The sequence below is a fragment of the Monodon monoceros genome, unplaced genomic scaffold (assembly GCF_005190385.1).
Source record: "Monodon monoceros isolate NGI ecotype Baffin Bay Population unplaced genomic scaffold, NGI_Narwhal_1 Super_Scaffold_2, whole genome shotgun sequence".
Classification (NCBI taxonomy): Eukaryota; Metazoa; Chordata; class Mammalia; order Artiodactyla; family Monodontidae; genus Monodon; species Monodon monoceros.
The window spans coordinates 19,783,948-19,807,566 of NW_021703776.1; the positions used below are offsets into that span (position 1 = coordinate 19,783,948).

Genomic DNA, 23,619 nt, shown 5'->3' on the forward strand with positions numbered 1-23,619 from the left:
CTAGCTTACTTCACTTAATGTGATAATCTCTAGGTTCATCCTTGTTGCTGCAAATGGTATTACTTCATTATTTTTAAGACTAATTTTCCATTTTACACACACACACACACACACACACACACACACACACCCCACATCTTCTTTCTCCATTCATCTGTTGATGGACACTTAGGTTGCTTCCATGTCTTGGCTATTGCAAATAGTGCTTCAATGAACATTGGGGTGCAAGTATCTTTTCGAATTATAGTTTTTTCTGGATATATGACCAGGAGTGGGATTGCTGGATCATATGAAAGAAATTGAAGATGACACAAACAGATGGAAAGATATAACGTGTTCTTGAATTGGAAGAATCAATATTTTTTAAAATGACTATACTACCCAAAGCAATCTATAGATTCAGTGCAATCCCTATCAATTTACCAATGGCACTTTCCACAGAACTAGAACAAAAATAAATTTTTAATTTGTATGGAAACACAATAGATCCTGAATAGCCAAAGCAATCTTGAGAAAGAAAAGCAGAGCAGGAGGAATGAGACTCTGTGACTTCAGACTATACTACAAAGCTACAGTAATCAAGAAAGTATGGTACTGGCACAAAAACAGAAATATAGGTCAATGGAAGAGAATAGAAAGCCCAGAAATAAACACACACACCTATGGTCAATTAATCTATGACAAAGGAGACAAGAAGATACAATGGAGAAAAGAGTCTCCTCAATAAGTGGTGCTGGGAAAACTGGACAGCTATATATAAAAGAAAGAGATTATAACATTCTCTAACACCATATACGAAAATAAACTCAAAGTAGATTGAAGACCTAAAATGTAAGACCAAATACTATAAATCTCCTAGAGGAAAACACAGGCAGAACACTCTGACATAAATTGCAGAAATATCTTTTTGGATCCATCTCCTAGAGTAATGGAAATAAAATCAAAAATAAACAAATGGGACCTAATTAAACTTAAAAGCTTTTGCACAGCAAAGGAAACCTTAAACAAAATGAAAAGACAACCTACAGAATGGGAGAAAATATTTGCAAATGATGCAACAGACAAGGGATTTACAACATATACAAACAGCTCATATAGCTCAATATCAAAAAACCCCAAACAACCCAATACAAATATGGGCAGAAGATCTAAATGGACATTTCTCCAAAAAAAGACATACAGATGGCCAACAGGCACATGAAAAAATGCTCAACATCACTAAATATTAGAGAAATGCAAATCAAAATTATAATGAGGTATTACCTCACTCTGATCAGAATGGCTACAGTCATAAATGCTGGGGAGGGAGTGGAGAAAGGGAACCCTCCTATACGGTTGGTGGAAATGTAAATTGGTACAGCCACTATGGAACAGTATGGAGGCTCCTTAAAAAACAGAAAGATCTTTTAATCAAATTTGCACTATGGAAGAATTTTTCAAACTATGGTATATCAAAAAAGCTCCCAATTTTATGCTAGGAGATACGGGTTACTGATTGTGTATCTACAGATTAATTTTTAAAAGCTTTAATCTATGAATTTTTACCATTCTGGTAAAAGATAACTCCCTTTGGATTTTAACAGAATTCAAATGATCACATGCCAGTGTATCATTATTTGATACTACGTAACACTGATGTTTATAGAGTCCAGGAAAGGAAGAAATCTGTTCTGACTGCCACAAACAATGTTGGTAATATTAGATCAGTCTTTTAACCTTTCTATTTCCTCCATTACTCATCTCTTAAATGGGGTTACTGTCTTTTGTACCCCACAAATGTGAAGTAAGGATAAAACTTAAGGTAAAAGATATGAAAGTTATTTTGAAAAGTTTTTAAAGGTCTTATTTTTTTAAAAGGTATTTTACAAGGTATTATTATAGGGTATTCTGATATCAACTAAATGCTTTTAGTAATTCTCCCCTTTCTTAAGTTGGTTTTGAAAGTTTTTGAAGTACGTAGTATCATTTAGCTGTAGAATGGTTCCTGGAAGTAGACTGGGGAATCAGCCGAGTAGGAAATTTTAAGACCTAACCCAACGGACATAAGATGACTGTTCCAGAGGGTGATTTTTAACTAAATTTGGAGATTCTGGCAGCTGCATATAAATTGGCTTCTGACCCCTAACTGTCACAAGCACACAACTGGAGAGACCTATACAGGAGGCAACTGCTTTCTAAAGGAAAAACACGTGCATGGGGAAGACCAGGGTTAAGAAGAAACATACCCCGTTATGTTCTCTAGAAACCAGGCAGGGTATTTAACTGTCAAAGTCTGCTCCAAAAACTCTTTGAGTAAGGTCTTCTTTTAAACAAGAAGAGGAGACACATTTGTTAATTATGAGGAGACACATTTTATAGTTACAGAAATGAAAGAAAAAGGGTAGGTGTTAGAAAAAGTGGGCTATGAAAGGGGAGCAAGGAGTAGAGAGAACAGGTGGTGAAATCTTTAAGTTCTCAGTGCAAAGTACTCAAGGTATTCAAAATATTACTTAGGTCTTCAGATCTTAAGCATTTGAAATATATAGGTCTGTGTTCAAGAGAGTAAAATATGTCACATTTCCTTTCTGTTTGGACTTGACTATGTTATCCAAAGATGTACCATTACCTTTAATAATTTTAAATACAGTTGACTGCTGTTTATGCTCATGACCTTTCTGGCTGTTGTTGACAAACTTCATAAACTTCATTTTTAGTCATGAAAGTATTTATATAATTGCATAAGGTGAAAAAGATTATAAAAATTGCCTCATTGCTTCCCAGTTTCCTCTACTTAATAATTTAACACACACACACCACAACCACATCAAACATACTAACATGTAAGTGTTGTCCAAACTCATACAAATTTTGATTTCATGAAGGGTGAACTAAAAAGTGACTCTGAGACACCCCGCAAAGCTGACTTTTTGTTTTATAAATAAGAAGTTAAAGACAGAACTGCAAATAAAATATTAACAAAAAGAGACTATTACAAGTCATATTTGGAAAGGTTTATTAGAAAATCGGAGCTTAAGAACTGATTTATCCTAAGCATAAGAAATACAGTTCAGTAGATAGGCCTATTCAGTGTTGTATAGTTTAAATGTTCCAGGAATAAACATGTAAGGTTTGAAAGAAAGAGAATTCATAAAATAACTTTATATAGTACGCCATTGTAAAAGTGAAAATCTGTCTTCATACACCAGGCTATAAAGTAGCTGAATGCCCCCTCCCCGCAATGCATTATGTCTTAAATTACATACAAAAAATAAGAATCAGTAGCAACTGCATCATATTTGTGATGTGTTTTATTCACAGCTTAAAGCTATACTGTTGTCATAGTAAGCACAATACTAAGTAGAAAACATGTTACACAAGAGCTCTGGTACAAAGAATTTCAAAATAGCTGCCCCCTATTACCTATATTTTTGTAAAATGTCTTCTTCTTGAGTATAAGTGGAAACTATGAATATGATGAGATATCACTCCATGACTGTTACATTATATGGCAAAACAAAGATTATCCTGAGTAGGCCTGACCTAATCCTCTGAGCTCTTTAAAAGCAGAGTTATCCCAAGGTGGCTGCAGAAAAAGAGCTCAGATATTCACAGCATGACAAGGACTGATTGCATTAGTGCTGGCCTGAAGAGAAGGCCATATAAAAGAGATGCAGGTGGCCTCTAGAAATTTAGAGTGATTGCCAACTGACAGCCAGCATGGAAACAGAGATCTCAGTCACACAGTCACAAGGAACTGCATTTTGCCAACAATACAAATGAGCCTGGAAGTAGACTATTCCTCAGATCATCTAGATGAGAGCTCAGCCTGGACAACACCTTAAGTCCAGCCTTGTGGATAACCCGAGCAGAGAATCTAACCATGCTGAGCTCGACCTACAGAACTATGAGCTGATACATAGGTGTCAGTATTAGTTTTTTCAGCTTTACAACTGATTTTATTTTTCAAAAAATTTTAATGAGGTATAGTTGATATACAATATTATATAAGTTTCAGGTGTACAACATAGTGATTGACAATTTTTAAAGGTTATGTTCCATTTATAGTTATTATAAAATATTGGCTATATCTCCTGTGTTGTACTATATATCCTTGTAGCTTATTTTATATATAGTAGTTTGTACCTCGTAATCCCCTACCCCTATCCTGCCCCTCCCCACTTCCCTCTCCCCATTGGTAACCACTGATGTGTGTTCTCTGAGTCTGCTTCTTTTTTGTTATATTCACTAGTTTGTTTTATTTTTTACATTCCACATACAAGTGATATCATACAGTATCTGTCTTTCTCTGACTTATTTCACTTAGCATAATACCCTCCAGGTCCATCCATGTTGCTGCAAATGGCAAAATTTCATTCTTTTTCATGGCTGAGTAGTATTCCTCTGTGTGTGTGTGTGTGTGTGTGTGTGTGTGTGTGTATGTGTGTGTGTGTGTACGTACATCTTCTTTATCCATTCATCTGTTAATGAACACTTAGGTTGCTTCCATATTTTACCAATCATAAATAACGCTATGACTACTGGGGTGCATGTATCTTTTTAAATTAGTATTTTTGTTTTTTTCAGATAAATACCCAGGAGTGGAACTGCTGGGTCATGTTAGTCCTATTTTTTGTTTTTTTGATAAACCTCCATACTGTTTTCCATGGTGGCTGCACCAATTTACATTCTCACCAAGTGTAAGAAGTTTGCCTTTTCTCCACATCCTTGCCAACATTTTTTGTGATCTTTTACAATGATAGCCATTTTGACAAATGTGAGGTGATATCTCATTGGGGTTTTAATTTGAATTTCTCTGATTATTAATGATGTTGAGCATCTTTTCAAGTGCCTGTGCCCATCTGTATGACTTGTTTAGAAAAATATCTATTTGGGTCTTCTGCCCATTTTTTAATCAGGTTTCTTTTTTCTTTTGTTTTTGATGTTGAGTTGTAAAAGCTGTTGTATATTTCGGATATAAACCTCTATGGGTCATATCATTTGCAAATATTTTCTCCCATTCAGTAGGTTGCCTTTTTATTTTGTCGATGATTTCCTTTGCTGTGCTAAAGCTTTTAAATTTAATTAGGTTCCATTTGTTTATCTTTGCTTTTATTTCCTTTGCTTTAGGAGACAGATCTCCCAAAATATTGCTACAATTTATGTCAAAGAGTGTTCCGCATATGCTTTCTTCTACAAGTTTTGCTTTCTGGTATTACATTTAGATCTTTAATCCATTTTGAGTTTGTTTTTGCATATGGTTTTAGAGAATATTCTAATTCTAGTCTTTTACATGTAGCTGTCCAGCTTTCCCAGCACCACTTATTGAAAAGACTTTTTTTCACTGTAATATATTCTTGCCTCCTTTGTCATAGATTAATTGACTGTAAGTGTGTGGGTTTATTTCCTGGGTCTCTATTCTGTTCCACTGATCTACATATCTGTTTTTGTGCCAATTCCACACTGTTTTGATAACTGTAGCTTTACAGTATAGTCTGAAGACAGGGAGCATGATTCCTCCAGCTCTGTTCTTCTTTCTGAAGATTTTTTTAGTTATTCAGGGTCTTCTGTGTTTCCACACAAATTTCAGGAATAATTATTTTAGTTGTGTGAAAAAGATGCCCTTGGTATTTTGATATAGATTGCATTGAATCTGTAGACTGCCTTGGCTAGTATGGTCATTTTACAATATTAATTCTTCCAATCCATGAACACAGCATACCTTTCCATCTGTTTGGATTGCCTTCAATTTCTTTCGTAAGTGTCTTATAGTTTTCCAAGTACAGGTCTTTTACCTACTTAGGTAGGTTTATTCCTAGGTATTTTATTCTTTTTGATGTGATGGTAAATGGGACTGTTTTCTTAATTTCTCTTTTTGATAGTTCATTGTTAGTGTATAGAGACACAACAGATTTCTGTGTATTAATTTTGTATCCTGCAACTTCACAAATTTAGTGATGAGCTCTAGTAGTTTTTGGTGTTATCTTCAGGATTTTCTATGTATAGTATGTCATCTGCAAACAGTAGTTTTTCTTCTTCCTTTCCAATTTGGATTCCATTTATTTCTTTTTCTTGTCTGACTGCTGTGGCTAGGACTTCCAAAACTATGCAGAATAAAAGTGGCAAGAATGGGCATCCTTGTCTTGTTACTGATCTTAGAGGAAATGCTTTCAGCTTTTCACCACTAAGTATGATGTTAGCATTGGTTTGTCATATATGGCCTTTATTATGTTGAGGTGTGTTCCCTCTAGGCCCACTTTCTGGAGTTTTTAATCACAAATGGATGCTGAATTTTGTCAAAAGCTTTTTCTGCATCTATTGGGATGATCATATGGTTTTTATTCTTCATTAATGTGGCATATCACACTGATTGATTTGTGGATATTGAAAAATTCTTGCATCCCTAGGATAAATCCCACTTGATCATGGTATATGATCCTTTTGATGTATTGTTGGATTCGGTTTACTAATGTTTTATTGAGGATTTTTACATCAATGTTCATCAGTGATAACTGCCTGTAATTTGTGTATGTGTGAGATATCTTTGTCTACTTTTGGTATCAGGGTGATGCTGGCCATGTAGAATCAGTTTGGAAGTGTTCCTTCCTCTTCAATTTTTTGGAATAGGATAATAAGTGTAAGTGTTAACTCTTCTCTAAATGTTTGGCAAAATTCATCTGTGAAGCCATCAGGTCATGGACTTTTGTTTGTTGGAAGGGTTTTTTTTTATTACTAATTCAATTTCATTATTTCTAATTGGTCTGTTCATATTTTCTGCTTCTTGCTGGTTCACTCTTGGAAGATTGTACATTTCTAGGATTTGCCCATTTCTTCAACATTGTCCATTTTATTGACACATAGTTGTTTCTAGTAGTCTCTTATGATCCTCTGTATTTCCATGGCATCAGTTGTAACTTCCCCTTTTTCATTTCTGATTTTATTGATTTGGATCCTCTTTTTTTCTTCATGAATCTGGCTAAAGGTTTATCAATTTTCTTTATTTTTTCAAAGAACCAGCTCTTAGCTTCTCTGATCTTTTCTTTTTTTTTTTTAAGAGTCTATTTCATTTATTTCTGCTCTGACCTTTATGATTTCTTTCCTTTGACTAATTTTGGGTTTTGTTTGTTTTTCTTTTTCTCGTTCCTTTAGGTGTAATGTTAGGCTGTGTATTGGAGATTTTTCTTGTTTCCTGAGGCAGGCTTGTATTGCTATAAACTGTGCTCTGAGAACTGCTTTTGCTGCATCCTGGAGATTCTAGATTGTTGTGTTTTTGTTTTCATTTGTCTCCAGGTATTCATCTCTTCTTTGATTTCACCAGTGATCTATTGGTTGTTTAGTAGCATATTGTTTAGCCTCCACATGTTTATATTTTTTGCAGGTTTTTCTTTTTTCTTGTAGTTGATTTCTAGTCTCACAGCATTGTGGTCAGAAAAGATGCTTGACATGATTTCAATTTTCTTAAATTTACCAAGGCTTGTTTTCTGGCCTAGCATGTTATCTATCCTGGAGAATGTTCCATGTGCACTTGAAAAGAATGTGTATTCTGCTGCTTTCTGATGGAATGTTTATATAAGTTCCATCTTGTTAGTGTGTCATTTAAGGCCTGTGTTTCCTTATTGATTTTCTGTCTGGATGATCTGTCCATTGATGTAAATGGGGTATTAAATTCCCTATTACTATTGTGTTACTGTTCATTGCTCCCCGTATGTCTGTTAATATTTGCTTTGTGTGTTTAGCTTTGCTTATGCTGGGTGCATATATATTTACAATTGTTGTATCTTCTCTTTGGATTGATCCCTTGATCATTATGTAATGTCCTTCTTTGTCTTTTCTTACAGTCTTTGTTTTAAAGTCTATTTCATCTGATATAAATATTGCTACCCTGGCTTTCTTTTGACTTCCCTTTGCATGGAATACCTTTTTCTATCCTCTCACTTTCAGTCTGTGTGTGTCTTTAGATCTGAAGTGAGTCACCTGTAGGCAGCATATATATGAGTCTTATTTTTGAATCCATTCAGTCACTCTATGTCTTTCGATTGGAGCATTTAATCCATTTATACTTAAAGTAATTATTGATATGTATATTCTTATTGCCATATTGTTCACTGTTTTGGAGTTGTTTTTGTATGTCTTTTTTGTTCCTTCTTTTGTGATTTGATGACTACCTTTAGTGTTATGTTTGGATTCCTTTTTCTTTTTTGCGTGTGTATCTTTTATAGATTTTTGGTTTGTGGTTACCATGAGATTTACATATAGCAATCTATATATACACGATTGTTTGAAGTTGCTGATCTCTTAATTTCCAATGCATTTTAACAACGCAGAATTTGTACTCTCCTACCCTCATGATTACTGTTTTTGATATCATTTTTTACATATAATTGTCTTGTGTATCCCTTAACTACTTATTGTGGATATAGACAATTTTACTACTTTTGTCTTTCAACCTTCCTACTAGCTTTGTGCATGAATGATTTCCTACCTTTACTATATGTTTGCCTTTACCAATGAGCTTTCTCCTTTCACGATTTTCATGTTTCTTGTGTCCTTTTTTGCTTACAGAAGTTCCTTTAACATTTCTTTAAAGCCGATTTGGTGATGCTGAACTCTTGGCTTTTGCTTCTCTGTAAAGCTTTTTATCTCTTCATCAAATCTGAATGAGAGCCTTGCAGAGTATTATTGGTTTTTGGTTTTTCCCTTTCATCACTTCAAATATATCATGCCATGCTGCTCTGGCCTGAAGAGTTTCTGTTGAAAAGTCAGGTGATAGCCTTATGGGAGTTCCCTTTTATGTAACATGTTGCTTTTCCCTTGCTGCTTTTAATATTCTCTTTTATCTTTAATTTTTGCTATTTTAATTACAATGTGTCTTGGTGTCTGCCTCTTTAGGTTAATCCTGTATGGTGCTCACTGCACTTCCTGGACTTAGATGTCTGTTTCCCCTTCCCAGGTTAGGGAAGTTTTCAGCTATTATGTCTTCAATTATGTTCTCAGCCCCTTTCTCTTTCTCTTCTTCTTCTGGGAATCCTATAATGCAAATATTAGTGAGCTTGATGTCCCAGAAGTCTCCTAAACTGTCCTCATTTCTTTTCATTTTTTTTTCCTTCAGCATCACTGATTTCCACTACTCTGTCTTCCAGCTCACTAATCCATTTTCCTGTATCATTTAGTCTACTATTGATTCCCTCTAGTGTATTTTTCATTTCAGTTATTGTATTCTTCATCTCCGTTCCGTTGTTCTTTCTATTTTCTAACTCTTTGTTAAAAACTTCTAATGTCTCACTCTGTGCATCCATTTGTTTCCCAAGTTCTTTGATCATCTGTACAATCACACTCCTGAACTCTTTCTTGGTTAGATTGCATATCTCCACTTCACTTAGCTCTTTTTCTGGTGTTTTATCTTAATCCTTTGTTTGGAATATGTTCCTCTGTTGCCTCATTTTGCCTAACTAGTTGTTTTTATTTTTATGTACCTGGTAGGTTGGTTATGTTTCCCAACCTTGAAGAAGTGACCTTTTGTGTTCCAGCAGTGCACTCTCCTCTCAACAGTTATATGCTCTAGGGGTTCCTCCTATGAGGGTTGTGTGGGTCTTTCTGTTTTGGCAGGCTGACTATGTAGGTGGTCTGATAGGCTAGGTTGGCCCCTGGTCTGCTTGGTTGCCAGGTCCTGCCTTGTGCAGATGCTGCTGGCCACTGGTTGACGGTTGATGGCAGAACCCTGGGAGGCCCTGGGGCTAGTGCTGGGTTACTGCTGGGTGGAGTCAGGGTCCAGGAGATCCCAGGGCAAACAGGTATTATTTTAAGTCAATAAGTTTGTGGTAATTTGTTACAGAAGAAAACTAATAGCTAAGTACAAATTTTGAAAAGGCTGCCCCAAGACATCCCAATTTATTGTTTTCAACATTTATATGAACAGTGGTATTTGAGTTTTTGTAGTCACAGATCTACTAATCGTTGTTAAAATTTAGAAACATAACTCAAACCATTCTCAGTCCTACAGTTTCAGGGACTGAAACCAGCTTTGGCTTCTAAAGCTTACAGTGCCTTTTGGAGCATCAGCCTTAATCCATTTTTCATGTTTGCTTGCTTGATTCAGGAGGCCTGAAACACAAAATTGCATAAAGTTATATCTTGATTGACAAGAGCAATATTTGACTACATAGATCCTAACACTACATCTCTAAAACTGAAAAACACTTTTGAACTGCAAAAATCTTAGTAAAGACAACCTGAGTTGGAAGAGAGTTGCAAATAGGTTACTTGGGCTTGTTCTCTCCTTTCTTTTCCTCAGAACAACTCTGAAAGGGAAACTACTCTGTTTTTTGTTTGTATTTTTTTTGGATGCAGGTTTTAAAAAGAGCTTTATTTAAGTGCAATTGACAAAATAATACATGTATTTAAAGTATGTAATGTAATAAGTTTTTACATATGTAAAAGTCTGCAAAACCATCTCCTCAATCAAGATAATGAACATATCCATCACTCCTAAGTTTCCTTGTGCCCCTTTGTAATCTTTCCCTCATGCCCCACCCGGCCTGTCACCTCTACAACCCCCCCGACCCCCACCAATTCTTCGATAATTACTAATCTACTTTGTGTCACTTTGGATTAGTTGCATTTTCTAAGATTTTAATAAATGGAGTCACACAAAATATACAATACGTAGTCTTTTTAAAAATATCTAGGTTATTTCAGCATAATTATTATGAGGTTCATTCATATTGTAGCATGTATCAGGTGGTTTCCTCACACAGATGCTGATCCGTACTTTGCTGAACAGTCATGGGCACCCTGTGTACCTCTGTTTGCTCTGGAACTTTCTCTTGTTAACTCTAGCAGCCCTGGTCTCCTCCACTTGGTGAGTCTGTTGGGCTCTGCCTATGTTACCCATCCCTGCCCTGCAGCCTGGAAACACTCTCAAGGTAATAGGCTACGGCAATCATTGAGCTCACCTGGTTTGTTTCCCATCTCTAGTCTTCTAGTTCTGTTTTTTCTTTCAATCAAGGTAGTTAAGATGCTACACCTCCTCTGGAGATCCACTGCAATTCTGAACTTAAGAGACCAGTCAAATCTGAACTGATGAATGTTGTGAATACACTGGATCAATTCATCATATACATTTTCTTTGTTGAATCCAAGCACACAAATCAGGAAACAACTCTCTTCTCTAGGACAGTTTTCTCCTTTATGATGTTCCCAGCTGCTGAAAAGGTGCTTTGTACCATTCAATCTTTGTGTCAAGTGCTTTTGTGTGATACAAATTCTCCTGTGAATTCTTGTCTCTCCCCTTTAATCTGAGCCATAATCTTGTCTATCTACATCTTCACTGGATCTTTCCCAAAAGACAGCAGCATATTCAATGACTTCCTCTAGAGTTTCTTTTTCCTTCCACTTCTCTTGCTGTATTTTCAGTATCATCACAACCCACTTCTCAGTAAACTGCTTAAAATCTCTCTTATTCCAACTAGTAATCCCTGTATTAGAAGCTTCTCTTTTCCCCCAATCTTCATCATTAAGGGGTTCAACTTTATCAATTTTAATCTGTTCATCTTTTTGTGCCTTACCACATTTAGCAGGTCAGGATTTCAAGGTATCTACAACCAACAGTTTTTGTATAGTACAGAACTTCTTTTTCTAGTAATTCAAATAAACGTAGAGGAAAGAACTGGTAATCCTGAATATTGGTTGTTCTATTATTTTTTACACATTTTAATAGCAATAGTAAAGCATCAACAATAGTAAGGGCTTCCCAAATATCTAAGATCTTTTACCTCCTCAATCATGAGTTTCTTGCTTACGGAAGGAGAAGCCAAATCTACCCATTTCCTTCTGCAGCAGAGGAGACCATGCACAGTACTATTGTTACTAACAAAATGAACACACAAGTGATTTTAGTTTAGGGACAATACTCACAAGCAAGACAGTTTGTAAAGTTCCATTTAAGTTGCTGGAAAATAGCTTTATCTTGCGAATAAGAAATTTACTGAAAGCTCTGTACTTTGGGTTGAATCTGTGGAGATTCTAATTCTTATTTGTAAAGTTTATAAATTCCTTCCTACAAAAATCTTGTAACAGAGATTGGAACTTGGGGCTGCAGAAACCTTGTTCCTTATTTAATCCCCTTTACCAATGAAAATCAGACAATATTTTTTTGACCAAGAAATGGGAAATGACTAACCTATCCCCGTGTGGCTTGGCTTCCTTTAAGTGAGAGAAAAGTTTCTTCTCAGGACATGTTTTTAAACTCTAGCATTTGCTCTCAAAATCTGCCATGTCCAAATCTACTCAAGTATATAAATATCCAAGTTTGACTGACTGAGTGATTTCCAAATACCTGGTTGATAAGCATTACTCATTATTTAACCCAAAATGCACCTGATCTAATCAGCTCTAGCCATGGACAAAGATAGGGCTCTAAGGAGTAACTGGCAGAATTTCTGTTCCTTGTTTAAAAATAGCCTTGTTTAAAAGCCTCTTGGCTAAGGTGAGCTTCTTCCTGCCCCCCACCCCACCACTCCCCACTCCAAACCTTGTAACAGGCTTTGTTTACTTACATTCTGAGGGATAATTCTGGTGTTGTCTTATCAGGAACAGGTTAAATTTCAGTGCATCACAGCTGGAGGATTCCCTCTTTTACATTATAAACACTACTGACCACCCACTATGGGAAGCATCAGGCTAAGTATTTTAGGGAGGTTCAAAACATGTAAAAAGACATGGTAATGCCCTCAAAAAGCTTACCAGCTGGCTAGGAAAATAAATTATACACTTTTGAAAAAGGATTTAAATAACTACTCTGAAATCTTATTTATTTATTTATTTTTATTATTTTTTTTGTGGTATGCCGGCCTCTCACTGCTGTGGCCTCTCCCGTTGCGGAGCACAGGCTCTGGACATGCAGGTCCAGCAGCCATGGCTCACGGGCACAGCCGCTCTGCGGCACATGGGATCCTCCCGGACTGGGACATGAACCTGTGTCTCCTGCATCGGCAGGCAGACTCCCAACCACTGCGCCACCAGGGAAGCCCCTGAAGTCTTAGTTTTAATGCACGTTTTTCACAAACAAAAGCTCTAACACCACACACAATCCCGTAAAACCAAATATTTTAATGTCAACATTTTTTATCTGTTCTTCCCTTGACAAAAGTGCAATCCAGGGCATCTTAGCAACAAATTTTTACAAGCAAATATTTTTGAGCTAGTTATAATGCTGCCCATCATTATATTTTCTCTCAATTATTTGGAATAATGAAAAAGTCAACGGTACACTAGGTTTTGAGCAAGTATGCAATTAATCAGTTTTGCCCAAGAAATATCCTTTTATGTCTAATCACATCCTCTGTATTTTTCGTCTCAGATATTGTAGTTTTCATTTCTAGAATTTCAATTTTGGTCTTTTTTATATCTTCCATGTCTTACTTAACTTTATCCCAACATGTGGAATTCAGTTATAATAACTATTTTATTTTTCTTCTCTGCTAATTCTAACATCTGTGTCTTTTCTGTATAGGTTTCGATTGATATTCACTTCATTTTGGGTCATGATTTCTTGCCTATTTGCCTGTCTGATAATCTTTGATTGGATGCCAGACATGGTGAATTTTATTTTGTTGGGTTCCAGCATTTTTGTATTTCTATAAATCTCAAGCTTTGTGCAGTTAAAGTACTTGGAAACAATTTCAACTTTTCATCTCTTGTTTTATGATTTGTTAGGCAGTTCTGGAGGAATGTGCAGTCTAGGGCTCTTTCCAACTACTAACTGCTCTACCCAGTGCTCCATGAGTTATGGTATTTTCCAGTCTGGCAGGTGGGATAGGCGTTTTTCCTGGAATTGTGTGAGCATTAGGTTCTATTCCTTCTGGTACTTTATAAACTCTAGCTATCAACCTCTGTGGACTCTCCTTATGGTTTCCTCAATTCAAGGAGTCTGCTGGGCTCTACATTAGTCCCTTCTCCATGTACTACAGCCTGAAGACTCTCTCGAGGGAGTAAGCAGGGACTCATTTTGCTTGCTTCCCAGCTCTTAGTGATCACTTTCTTTCATTGCCTGATGTACAGTACCTTAGAAACTGTTTTTTCATGTATTTTGTCTATTTAAAAATTTTTGTTGTTGTTGGTTTAAGTAGAAGGGTAATTCAGTCCTTTTTATTCTACTTCTAGCCTAGAAGCCCTCACTGTTTCTATCTTTCTCTCTTTCTCCCTCTTCCCATCTTTTTTCCCCTCCCTACATCATGCTCTCTGTTATTTCTTGTTGGGAAATAATTAAAGACTCAAAAGAAGTTGTAAAAATAGTACAAAGAGGTCCTGTGCACCCATTACCCAGTTTCTCCAATGTTGACATCTTATAATAACCATCGTGCATTATCAAAAATAGGTAATTGTTTGGCATACAATTAATTAGACTACAGAACTTACTCAGGCTTCACCATTTTTTACATGCACTCACTCTTTTACATGTTTTTGTGTATACTTTTATGAGATTTTATCACATGTATAGATTCACATAATCATCATTATAATCAAGATACAGAATTGTTTTATCATCACAAAGAAAGTTCTATGTGATATCTCTTTATAGTTTTATCTTCCCTCTCCTTTCTTAACTTTTTGCAACAACTTGTCTGTTCTCCATATCCATAATAATGTCACTTCAAGAACATTAGATAAATGTAATCATACAGTATGCAATATTTTGAGACTGGCTATTTTCACTCAGCATAATGCCCCTAACTTCTATCCAAGTTGTGTGTATTAATAGACTGTTCTTTTTCACTGTTGAATACTACTCCACTGTGTGGACATACCACAGTTTGTGTAACCATTTACCGATAGAAGTATATTTTAGTCATTTCCATTTTTTGGCTATTATAAATAAAGCTATGAATACTTATGTACAGGTTTTTATGTGAACACTAAGTTTCATTTCTCCAAGATAAATGCCCAGGAATGTAATTGTTGGGTCATATGGTACTTTCTTTTTAACAAAATGCCAGGCTGAATTCAGGAGTGGCTATATTATTTTCCATGCCCAATACCAATGCAGAAGAGATCCAATCTCTCCACATCCTTGCCAGCATTTGATATTATCAGTATTTCTTATTTTAGCCATTCTAATAGGTATGTAGTAGCATCTCATTCTGGTTCTAATTTGTACCATACCAATGGCTAGTGATGTTGAACAGGTTTTTGTGTTTTTACTTGGCATCTTATACCTTCTATGGCTGTACTGTTTCTTAAATTTTACATGATTACACTTTTAGGTGCATAAATCTTTTTTCTTCATTACTGGGAAGAGTTTCCTCAGGGTAAGATTTGGCTGTGGTTCAGTGTTTCGTATATGACTAAAATAAACATGAAAACAAAAACTAAAAAAAAAAAAAAACCCAGGCATTACAAACAGAATTCACATGCTCTAAGACTGGGGTCTGTACTTTGATCTCTAGTCTAGGAATCAGCAAACTATGGCCCACAGGCCAAATCTGGCCTGACGCCTGTTTTTATGGCCTAAGAGCTAAGAATGGCTTCTACGCTTTTTTTTTTTTTTTTGCGGTACACAGGCCTCTCACTGTTGTGGCCTCTCCCATTGCGGAGCACAGGCTCCGGACGTGCAGGCTCAGCGGCTATGGCTCACGGACCTAGCCGCTCCGCGGCATGTGGGATCTTCCCGGACCGGGGCATGAACCCATGTCCCCTGCATTGGCAGGCGGACCCTCAATCACTGCGCCACCAGGGAAGCCCGACTTCTACACTTTTAAAGGGTTATAAAGAAACAAAACAAAAGAGAATAAACAACAGAAACCGTATGTAGCCTGCAAAGTCTAACATTTACAATCTGTCCTTAACAAATAAAGTTTTCAGGTGAATGGGAACAAAACCTGATCTTCCTTTTTTTTGGGAAACGTTAACAAACAAAGCTGATGTCTACTTATTACACTCTCCCAGGATCTTACACTTTAACAAAATGGAGAAACAAAAACACCATAAAAGCACAAACGATCTGAAGGCAGTTCCTACATTAACTACCTGTCAAAGTATTTTTAAGTAGACAGCCATAAACCTACAGCATTCTTCATTCTGTTACCAAATTTCTTCCATGTCATCCGGAAGCACATCTACATTACTGACAAATCCATATGCTGTAAACCTGGAGAAAACCAAAACTTAAGTGTGTTCTAAAAATAAGTTATTTCTATGAGTCATATCAAAAGACTAGATTTTTTCACCCGTTTGGAGAGAAAATACTGTCTCTAGCTCTTAAAAGTGGCATCCTGTGGGCTTGGTCCCATTTCAACATCTTTTCCAACAAATGAACCCGTTTTCCATTATAAATCACAATACCATTAAATGTACGTCTCCAGCCTACAAACAAGCCGAGAACTCTCTTCTGACTTGGTAGTTTATTTTGATACCAAATGAACTTATTTTTATTATGCTTTACATTTCCAGTTTGACTAAAATAAAGTGAACCCAGTAATACCACCTTCCCTACCATGCAGACAATGACAAACAACAATCATTTGGCTGACAACATACTTTATCTCTAATCATCTAAATTGTACCACATGCATTTTTGGTCTTAAAAATGGCTTGATATACAACGGTGAGGTTTCATATCTAAGCTGATGAACCCAGTCTAAAACTTAACAGAGAAGTCAACTTATTCCCAGAAATATCTTATCTAAGGTATTCACCACCTATCCAATTTGCCATATATGGGTAGAGCACGAAACTCAGAATCAAGGATCTCATAAGGATTAGAGAATGCATCCCAAAGAATACACACTGTGCACAACTCTTTAGTAGGTAAATGTTTTACCTTAAGAGAGTTCCAGGCTTTCTTTTGACCTCAGAATAGCACATATTTGTAAAGCACTTTAAGAATTATACAACACACACTGACAACTAACTGATGAACAATCATCGACAGGAAGGCACTGGAACTCATCAAAAAAGATACCCCACATCCAAAGACAAAGGAGAAGCCAAAATGAGACAATAGGAGGGGTGCAATCACAATAAAATCAAATCCCATAACTTCTGGGTGGGTGACTCAGAAACTGGAGAACACTTATACCACATAAGTCCACCCACTGGAGTGAAGGTTCTGAGCTCCACGTCAGGCTTCCCAACCTGGGGGTCTGGCAACGGGAGGAGGAATTCCTAGAGAATCAGACTTTGAAGGCTAGCGGGATTTGACTGCAGGAGTTTGACAGGACTGGGGTAAACAGAGACTCCACTCTTGGAGGGCACACACAAAGTAGTGTGTGCATCGGGACCCAGGGGAAGGAGCAGTGACCCCAGGGGAGACTGAACCAGACCTACCTGTTAGTGTTGGAGGCTCTCCTGCAGAGGCGGGGGTGGCTGTGTCTCACCATGAAGACAAGGACACTGGCGGCAGAAGTTCTGGGAAGTACTTCTTGGCATGAGCCCTCCCAGAGTTCGCCATTAGCCCCACCAAAGAGCCTGGGTAGGCTCCAGTGTTGGGTGGCCTCAGGCCAAACAACCAACAGGGAGGGAACCCAGCCCCACCCATCAGCAGACAAGTGGACTAAAATTTTACTGAGCTCTGCCCACCAGAGCAACACCCAGCTCTACCCACCACCGGTCCCTCCCATGAAAAAACTTGCACAAGCCTCTTAGATAGCCTCATCCACAGGAGGGCAGACAGCAGAAGCAAGAAAAACTACAATCCTGCAGCCTATGGAACAAAAACCACATTCACAGAAAGATAGACAAGATGAAAAGGCAGAGGGCTATGTACCAGATGAGGGAACAAGATAAAACCCCAGAAAAACAACTAAATGAAGTGGAGACAGGCAACCTTCCAGAAAAAGAATTCAGAATAATCACAGTGAAGATGATCCAGGACCTCAGAAAAAGAATGGAGGCAAAGATCGAGAAGATGCAAGAAATGTTTAACAAAGACCTAGAAGCATTAAAGAACAAACAAACAGAGATGAACAATACAATAACTGAAATGAAAACTACACTAGAAGGAATCAATAGCAGAATAACTGAGGCAGAAGAATGGATAACTGACCTGGAAGACAGAATTGTGGAATTCACTGCTGCAGAACAGAATAAAGAAAAAGAATGCAAAGAAATGAAGGCAGCCTAAGAGACCTCTTAAACACAACAACATTCACATTTTAGGGGTCCCAGAAGAAGAGAGAGAGAAAGGACCTGAGAAAAATTTGAAGAGATTATAGTCAAAAACTTGCCTGAAATGGAAAAGGAAATAGCCACCCAAGTCCAGGAAACACAGAGAGTCCCATACAGGAAAACGCAAGGAGAAACACTCCGAGGCACATAGTAATCAAATTGGCAAAAATTAAAGACAAAGAAAAATTACTGAAAGCAGCAAGGGAAAAACGACAAATAGCATAGAAGGGAACTCCCATAACGTTAACAGCTGATTTCTCACCAGAAACTCTACAAGTCAGAAGGGAGTGGCATGATATACTTAAAGTGATGAAAGGGAAGAACCTACAACCGAGATTGCTCTACCAGGCAAGGATCTCATTCAGGTTCGATGGAGAAATCAAAGCTTTACAGGCAAGCAAAAGCTAAGAGAATTCAGCACCACCAAACCAGCTCCACAACAAATGCTAAAGGAACTTCTCTAAGTGGGAAACACAAGAGAAGAAAAGGACCTACAAAAACTAACCCCAAACAATTAAGAAAATGGTAATAGGAACATACATATCGATAAGTACCTTAAATGTGAATGGATTAAATGCTCCAACCAAAAGACACAGGCTTGCTGAATGGATACAAAAACAAGACCCATATATATGCTGCCTACAAGAGACCCACTTCAGACCTAGGGACACATACAGACTGAAAATGAGGGGATGGAAAAAGATATTTCATGCAAATGGAAATCAAAAGAAAGCTGGAGTAGAAATTCTCATAGCAGATAAAATAGACTTTAAAATAAAGAATGTTACAAGAGACAAGGAAGGACACTACATAATGATCGAGAGATCAATCCAAAAAGAAGATATAACAATTATAAATATATATGCACCCAAAATAGGAGCACCTCAATACATAAGGCAACTGCTAACAGCTATAAAAGAGGAAATCGATGGTAACACAATAATGGTGGGGGACTTTAACACCTCACTTACACCAATGGACAGATCATCCAAACAGAAAATTCATAAGGAAACACAAGCTTTAAATGACACAATAAACCAGATAGATTTAATTGATATTTATAGGACATTCCATCCAAAAACAACAGATTACACTTTCTTCTCAAGTGCGCACGGAACATTCTCCAGGATAGATCACATCTTGGGTCACAAATCAAGCCTCAGTAAATTTAACAGAATTGAAATCCTATCAAGCATCTTTTCTGACAACAACGCTACGAGATTAGAGATCAATTACAGGGAAAAAAATGTAAAAAACACAAACACATGAAGGCTAGACAACACATTACTAAATAACCAAGAGATAACAGAAGAAATCAAAGAGGAAATCAAAAAATACCTAGAGACAAATGACAGTGAAAACATGATGATCCAAAACCTATGGGATGCAGCAAAAGCGGTTCTAAGAGGGAAGTTTATAGCAATACAAGCCTACCTCAAGAAACAACAAATATCTCAAATAAACAATTTAACCTTACACCTAAGGGAACTAGAGAAAGAAGAACAAACAAAACCCAAAGTTAGCAGAAGCAAAGAAATCATAAATATCAGAGCAGAAATAAATGAAATAGAAACAGAGAAAACAATAGCAAACATCAATAAAACTAATAAAAGCTGGTTCTTTTTTTTTTTTTTAAAAGCTGGTTCTTTGAGAAGATAAACAAAATTGATAAACCATTAGCCATACTCATCAAGAACAGGAGAGACAGGACTCAAATCAATAAAATTAGAAATGAAAAAGGAGAAGTTACAACAGGCACCACAGAAATGCAAAGCATCCTAAGAGATTACTACAAGCAACTCTATGCCAATAAAATGGACAAATTCTTAGAAAGGTATAACCTTCCAAGACTGAACCAGGAAGAAATAGAAAATATGAACAGACCAATCACAAGTAATGAAATTGAAACTGTGATTAATAATCTTCCAACAAACAAAAGTCCAGGACCAGATGGCTTCACAGGTGAATTCTATCAAACATTTAAGAAGAGCTAACACCTGTCCTTCTCAAACTCTTCCAATAAGTTACAGAGGAAGGAACACTCCCAAACTCATTCTATGACGCCACCATTACCCTGACACCAAACCCAGACAAAGATACTACAAAAAAAGAAAATTACAGGCCAACATCACTCATGAATATAGATGCAAAAATCCTCAACAAAATACTAGTAAACAGAATCCAACAGCACATTAAAAGGATCGTACACCATGATCAAGTGGGATTTATCCCAGGGATGCAAGAATTCTTCAATATATGCAAATTAATCAATGTGATATACCATAATAACAAAGTGAAGAATAAAAACCATATGATCATCTCAATAGAGGCAGAAAAAGTTTTTGACAAAATTCAACACCCATTTATGATAAAAACTCCCCAGAAAGTGGGCATAGAGGGAACTTACCTCAACATAATAAAGGCCACATATGACAAACCCACAGGAAACATCATTCTCAGTGGTGAGAAACTGAAAGCCTTTACTCTAAGATCAGGAACAAGACAAGGACGTCCACTCTCACCACTATTATTCAACATAGTTTTGGAAGTCCTAGCCATGGCAATCAGAGAAAAAAAAGAAATAAAAGGAATACAAATGGGAAAAGAAGAAGTAAAACTGTCACTGTTTGCAGATGACATGATACTAGACATAGAGAATCCTAAAGATGCCACCAGAAAACTACTAGAGCTAATCAATGAATCTGGTAAAGTTGCAGGATACAAAATTAATGCACAGAAATCTCTTCCATTCCTATACCCTAATAATGAAAAATATGAAACAGAGATTAAGGAAACACTCCCATTTACTACTGCAACAAAAAGAATAAAATACCTAGGAATAAACCTACCTAGGGAGACAAAAAACCTGTATGCAGAAAACTATAAGACACTGATGAAAGAAATTAAAGATGATACTAACAGATGGAGAGATATACCATGTTCTTGGATTGGAAGAATCAACATTATGAAAATGACTATCCTACCCAAAGCAATCTACAGATTCAATGCAATCCCTATCAAATTACCAATGGCATTTTTTATGGAACTAAAACAAAAAATCTTAAAATTTGTACAGAGACACAAAAGACCCCGAATAGCCAAAGTAGTCGTGAGGGAAAAAAACGGAGCTGGAGGAATCAGGCTCCCTGACTTCAGACTCTACTACAAAGCTACAGTAATCAAGACTGGCACAAAAACAGAAACATAGATCTATGGAACAAGATAGAAAGCCCAGAGATAAACCCACGCACCTATGGTCAACTAATCTATGACAAAGGAGGCAAGGATATACAATGGAGAAAAGACAGTCTCTTCAATAAGTGGTGCTGGGAAAACTAGACAGCTACATGTGAAAGAATGAAATTAGAACACTCCTTAACACCATACACAAAAATAAACTCAAAATGGATTAGAGACCTAAATGTAAGATGAGACACTATAAATACTCTTAGAGGAAAACACAGGAAGAACACTCTCTGACATAAATCAGAGCAAGATCTTTTTTGATCCACCTCCTAGAGTAATGGAAATAAAAACAAAAATAAACAAATGGGACCTAATGAAACTTCAAAGCTTTTGCAAAGCAAAGGAAACTACAAACAAGACAAAATGACAACCCTCTGAATGGGAGAAAATATTTGCCAACGAATCAATGGAGAACGGATTAATCTCCAAAATATATAAACAGCTCATGCAGCTCAATATTAAAATAACAAACAACCCAGTCCAAAAATGGGCAGAAGACCTAAGTAGACATTTCTCCAAAGAAGACATACAGATGGCCAAGAAGCACATGAAAAGATGCTCAACATCACTAATTATTAGAGAAACGCAAATCTAAACTACAATGAGGTATCACCTCACAGCAGTTAGAATGGGCATCATCAGAAAATCTACAAACAACAAATGCTGGAGAGGGTGTGGAGAAAAGAGAACCCTCTTGCACTGTTGGTGGGAATGTAAATTGATACAGCCACTATGGAGAACAGTATGGAGGTTCCTTAAAAAACTAAAAATAGAACTACCATATGACCCATCAATCCCACTACTGGGCATATACCCAGAGAAAACTGCAATTCAAAAAGACACATGCACCCCAATGTTCATTGCAGCACTATATATAATAGCCAGGTCATGGAAGTAACCTAAATGCCCACTGACAGACAAATGGATAAAGAAGATGTGGTACATATATACAGTGGAATATTTCTCAGCCATAAAAAGGAACGAAATTGGGTCATTTGTAGGGACCTGGATGAACCTAGAGACTGTCACACAGAGTGAAGTAAGTCAGAAAGAGAAAAACAAATATCGTATATTAACGCATATATGCGGAACCTAGAAAAATGGTACAGATGAACCGGTGTGCAGGGCAGAAACTGAGCCACAGATGTAGAGAACAAACGTATGGACACCAAGGGGGGAAAGCGGTGCAGGGGTGGGGGTGGTGGTGTGATGAATTGGGCGATTGGGATTGACAATCCCAATGTGTATAAAATTGGAGAATCTGCTGTATAAAAAAATAAAATAAAATTCAAAAAAAAAAAAGAATTATACAACACACAGTTATTTACCAGTGACGGCAACAACAAGGGAAACCATGGAGCAGGAATTTAAATAAAATTACAGGGCTGACACATCAAACCCTGTGGGAAGCCTGAGCCCCAGGAACTAAAGTTTATTGGCATGGTTTCTTGCAGAAATCATGCTACAGATACAATCCAGAACTCTTAGCAGTGAGAGTATTTCTGTTTCTATGCCTCATAGGCTCTGTATGGTGGCCCAAAAGAGCTGAGCTCAGCTGCCTATAATAACAACTGACACATAAAGTTGCTCATTACTTCCAAACTTGGGTTTCAGATTGAAAATCTCCATAGAAAAAGCAAACTGCTTTAATTTTCTAGGCCTCAAATTATTCCACTTGATATCCACTTGATAAATAAGGTCTGTGGCCTTTTGGGCACCAGTTTTGGAATCAAAATGAAACAAAAGTTTCTCTAAACTCAATAACTTGTTCATACAGCTCTCTCCACAGGAGACTGTTGTGTTTATCTGAAGTCCCTCTGTACGATTACTTTAATGGATTTAATCTACTATCAGAGACAACCTGGGGCCCAACCTCATCGTACATCATGTGCTACTCTCCAAAAGAAATTTGCTGATCAGTACCCAGATTCTTGGACTGTGGGCAGGAAATAAACTTTGCTCTAAAATTTGGTCCTTCCTGGTTTAGGAAATAGGGGCTAGAGTATAAGATATAGTAACAAATAACAGAAAAATAATTAAATGGCCTAAGAAGCTTCATAATAACCAATGAGGTAAGCATGCATCTTCCTCATAGCATCCATTTACAAGCATAATTTAAAATTTTATAAATTTTTTATATAATAAAAATTTATAAAGAGTAAAACAAAAAATGCTAACCATTATCTGACTAGCAATTAATAATCTTTTTGCTGGTGGAGGGTCTTGCTTCAGTGT

At 36.8% G+C, this 23,619-nt stretch overlaps 1 protein-coding gene across 3 annotated transcripts in view; it reads right to left on the minus strand.

The window, feature by feature from the left end:
* Positions 1 to 8,767: 8,767 nt before the first annotated feature.
* FAM185A (family with sequence similarity 185 member A) overlaps positions 8,768 to 23,619 on the minus strand; it is a 67,284-nt gene continuing 52,432 nt past the window's right edge. For all 3 annotated transcript variants that reach the window (XM_029233609.1, XM_029233608.1, XM_029233606.1), the window contains one exon: positions 8,768 to 10,077. In XM_029233609.1, the coding sequence (XP_029089442.1) occupies positions 9,971 to 10,077 (107 nt within the window). In that variant the 3' untranslated portion in view covers positions 8,768 to 9,970. The remainder of the gene's footprint in view (positions 10,078 to 23,619) is intronic.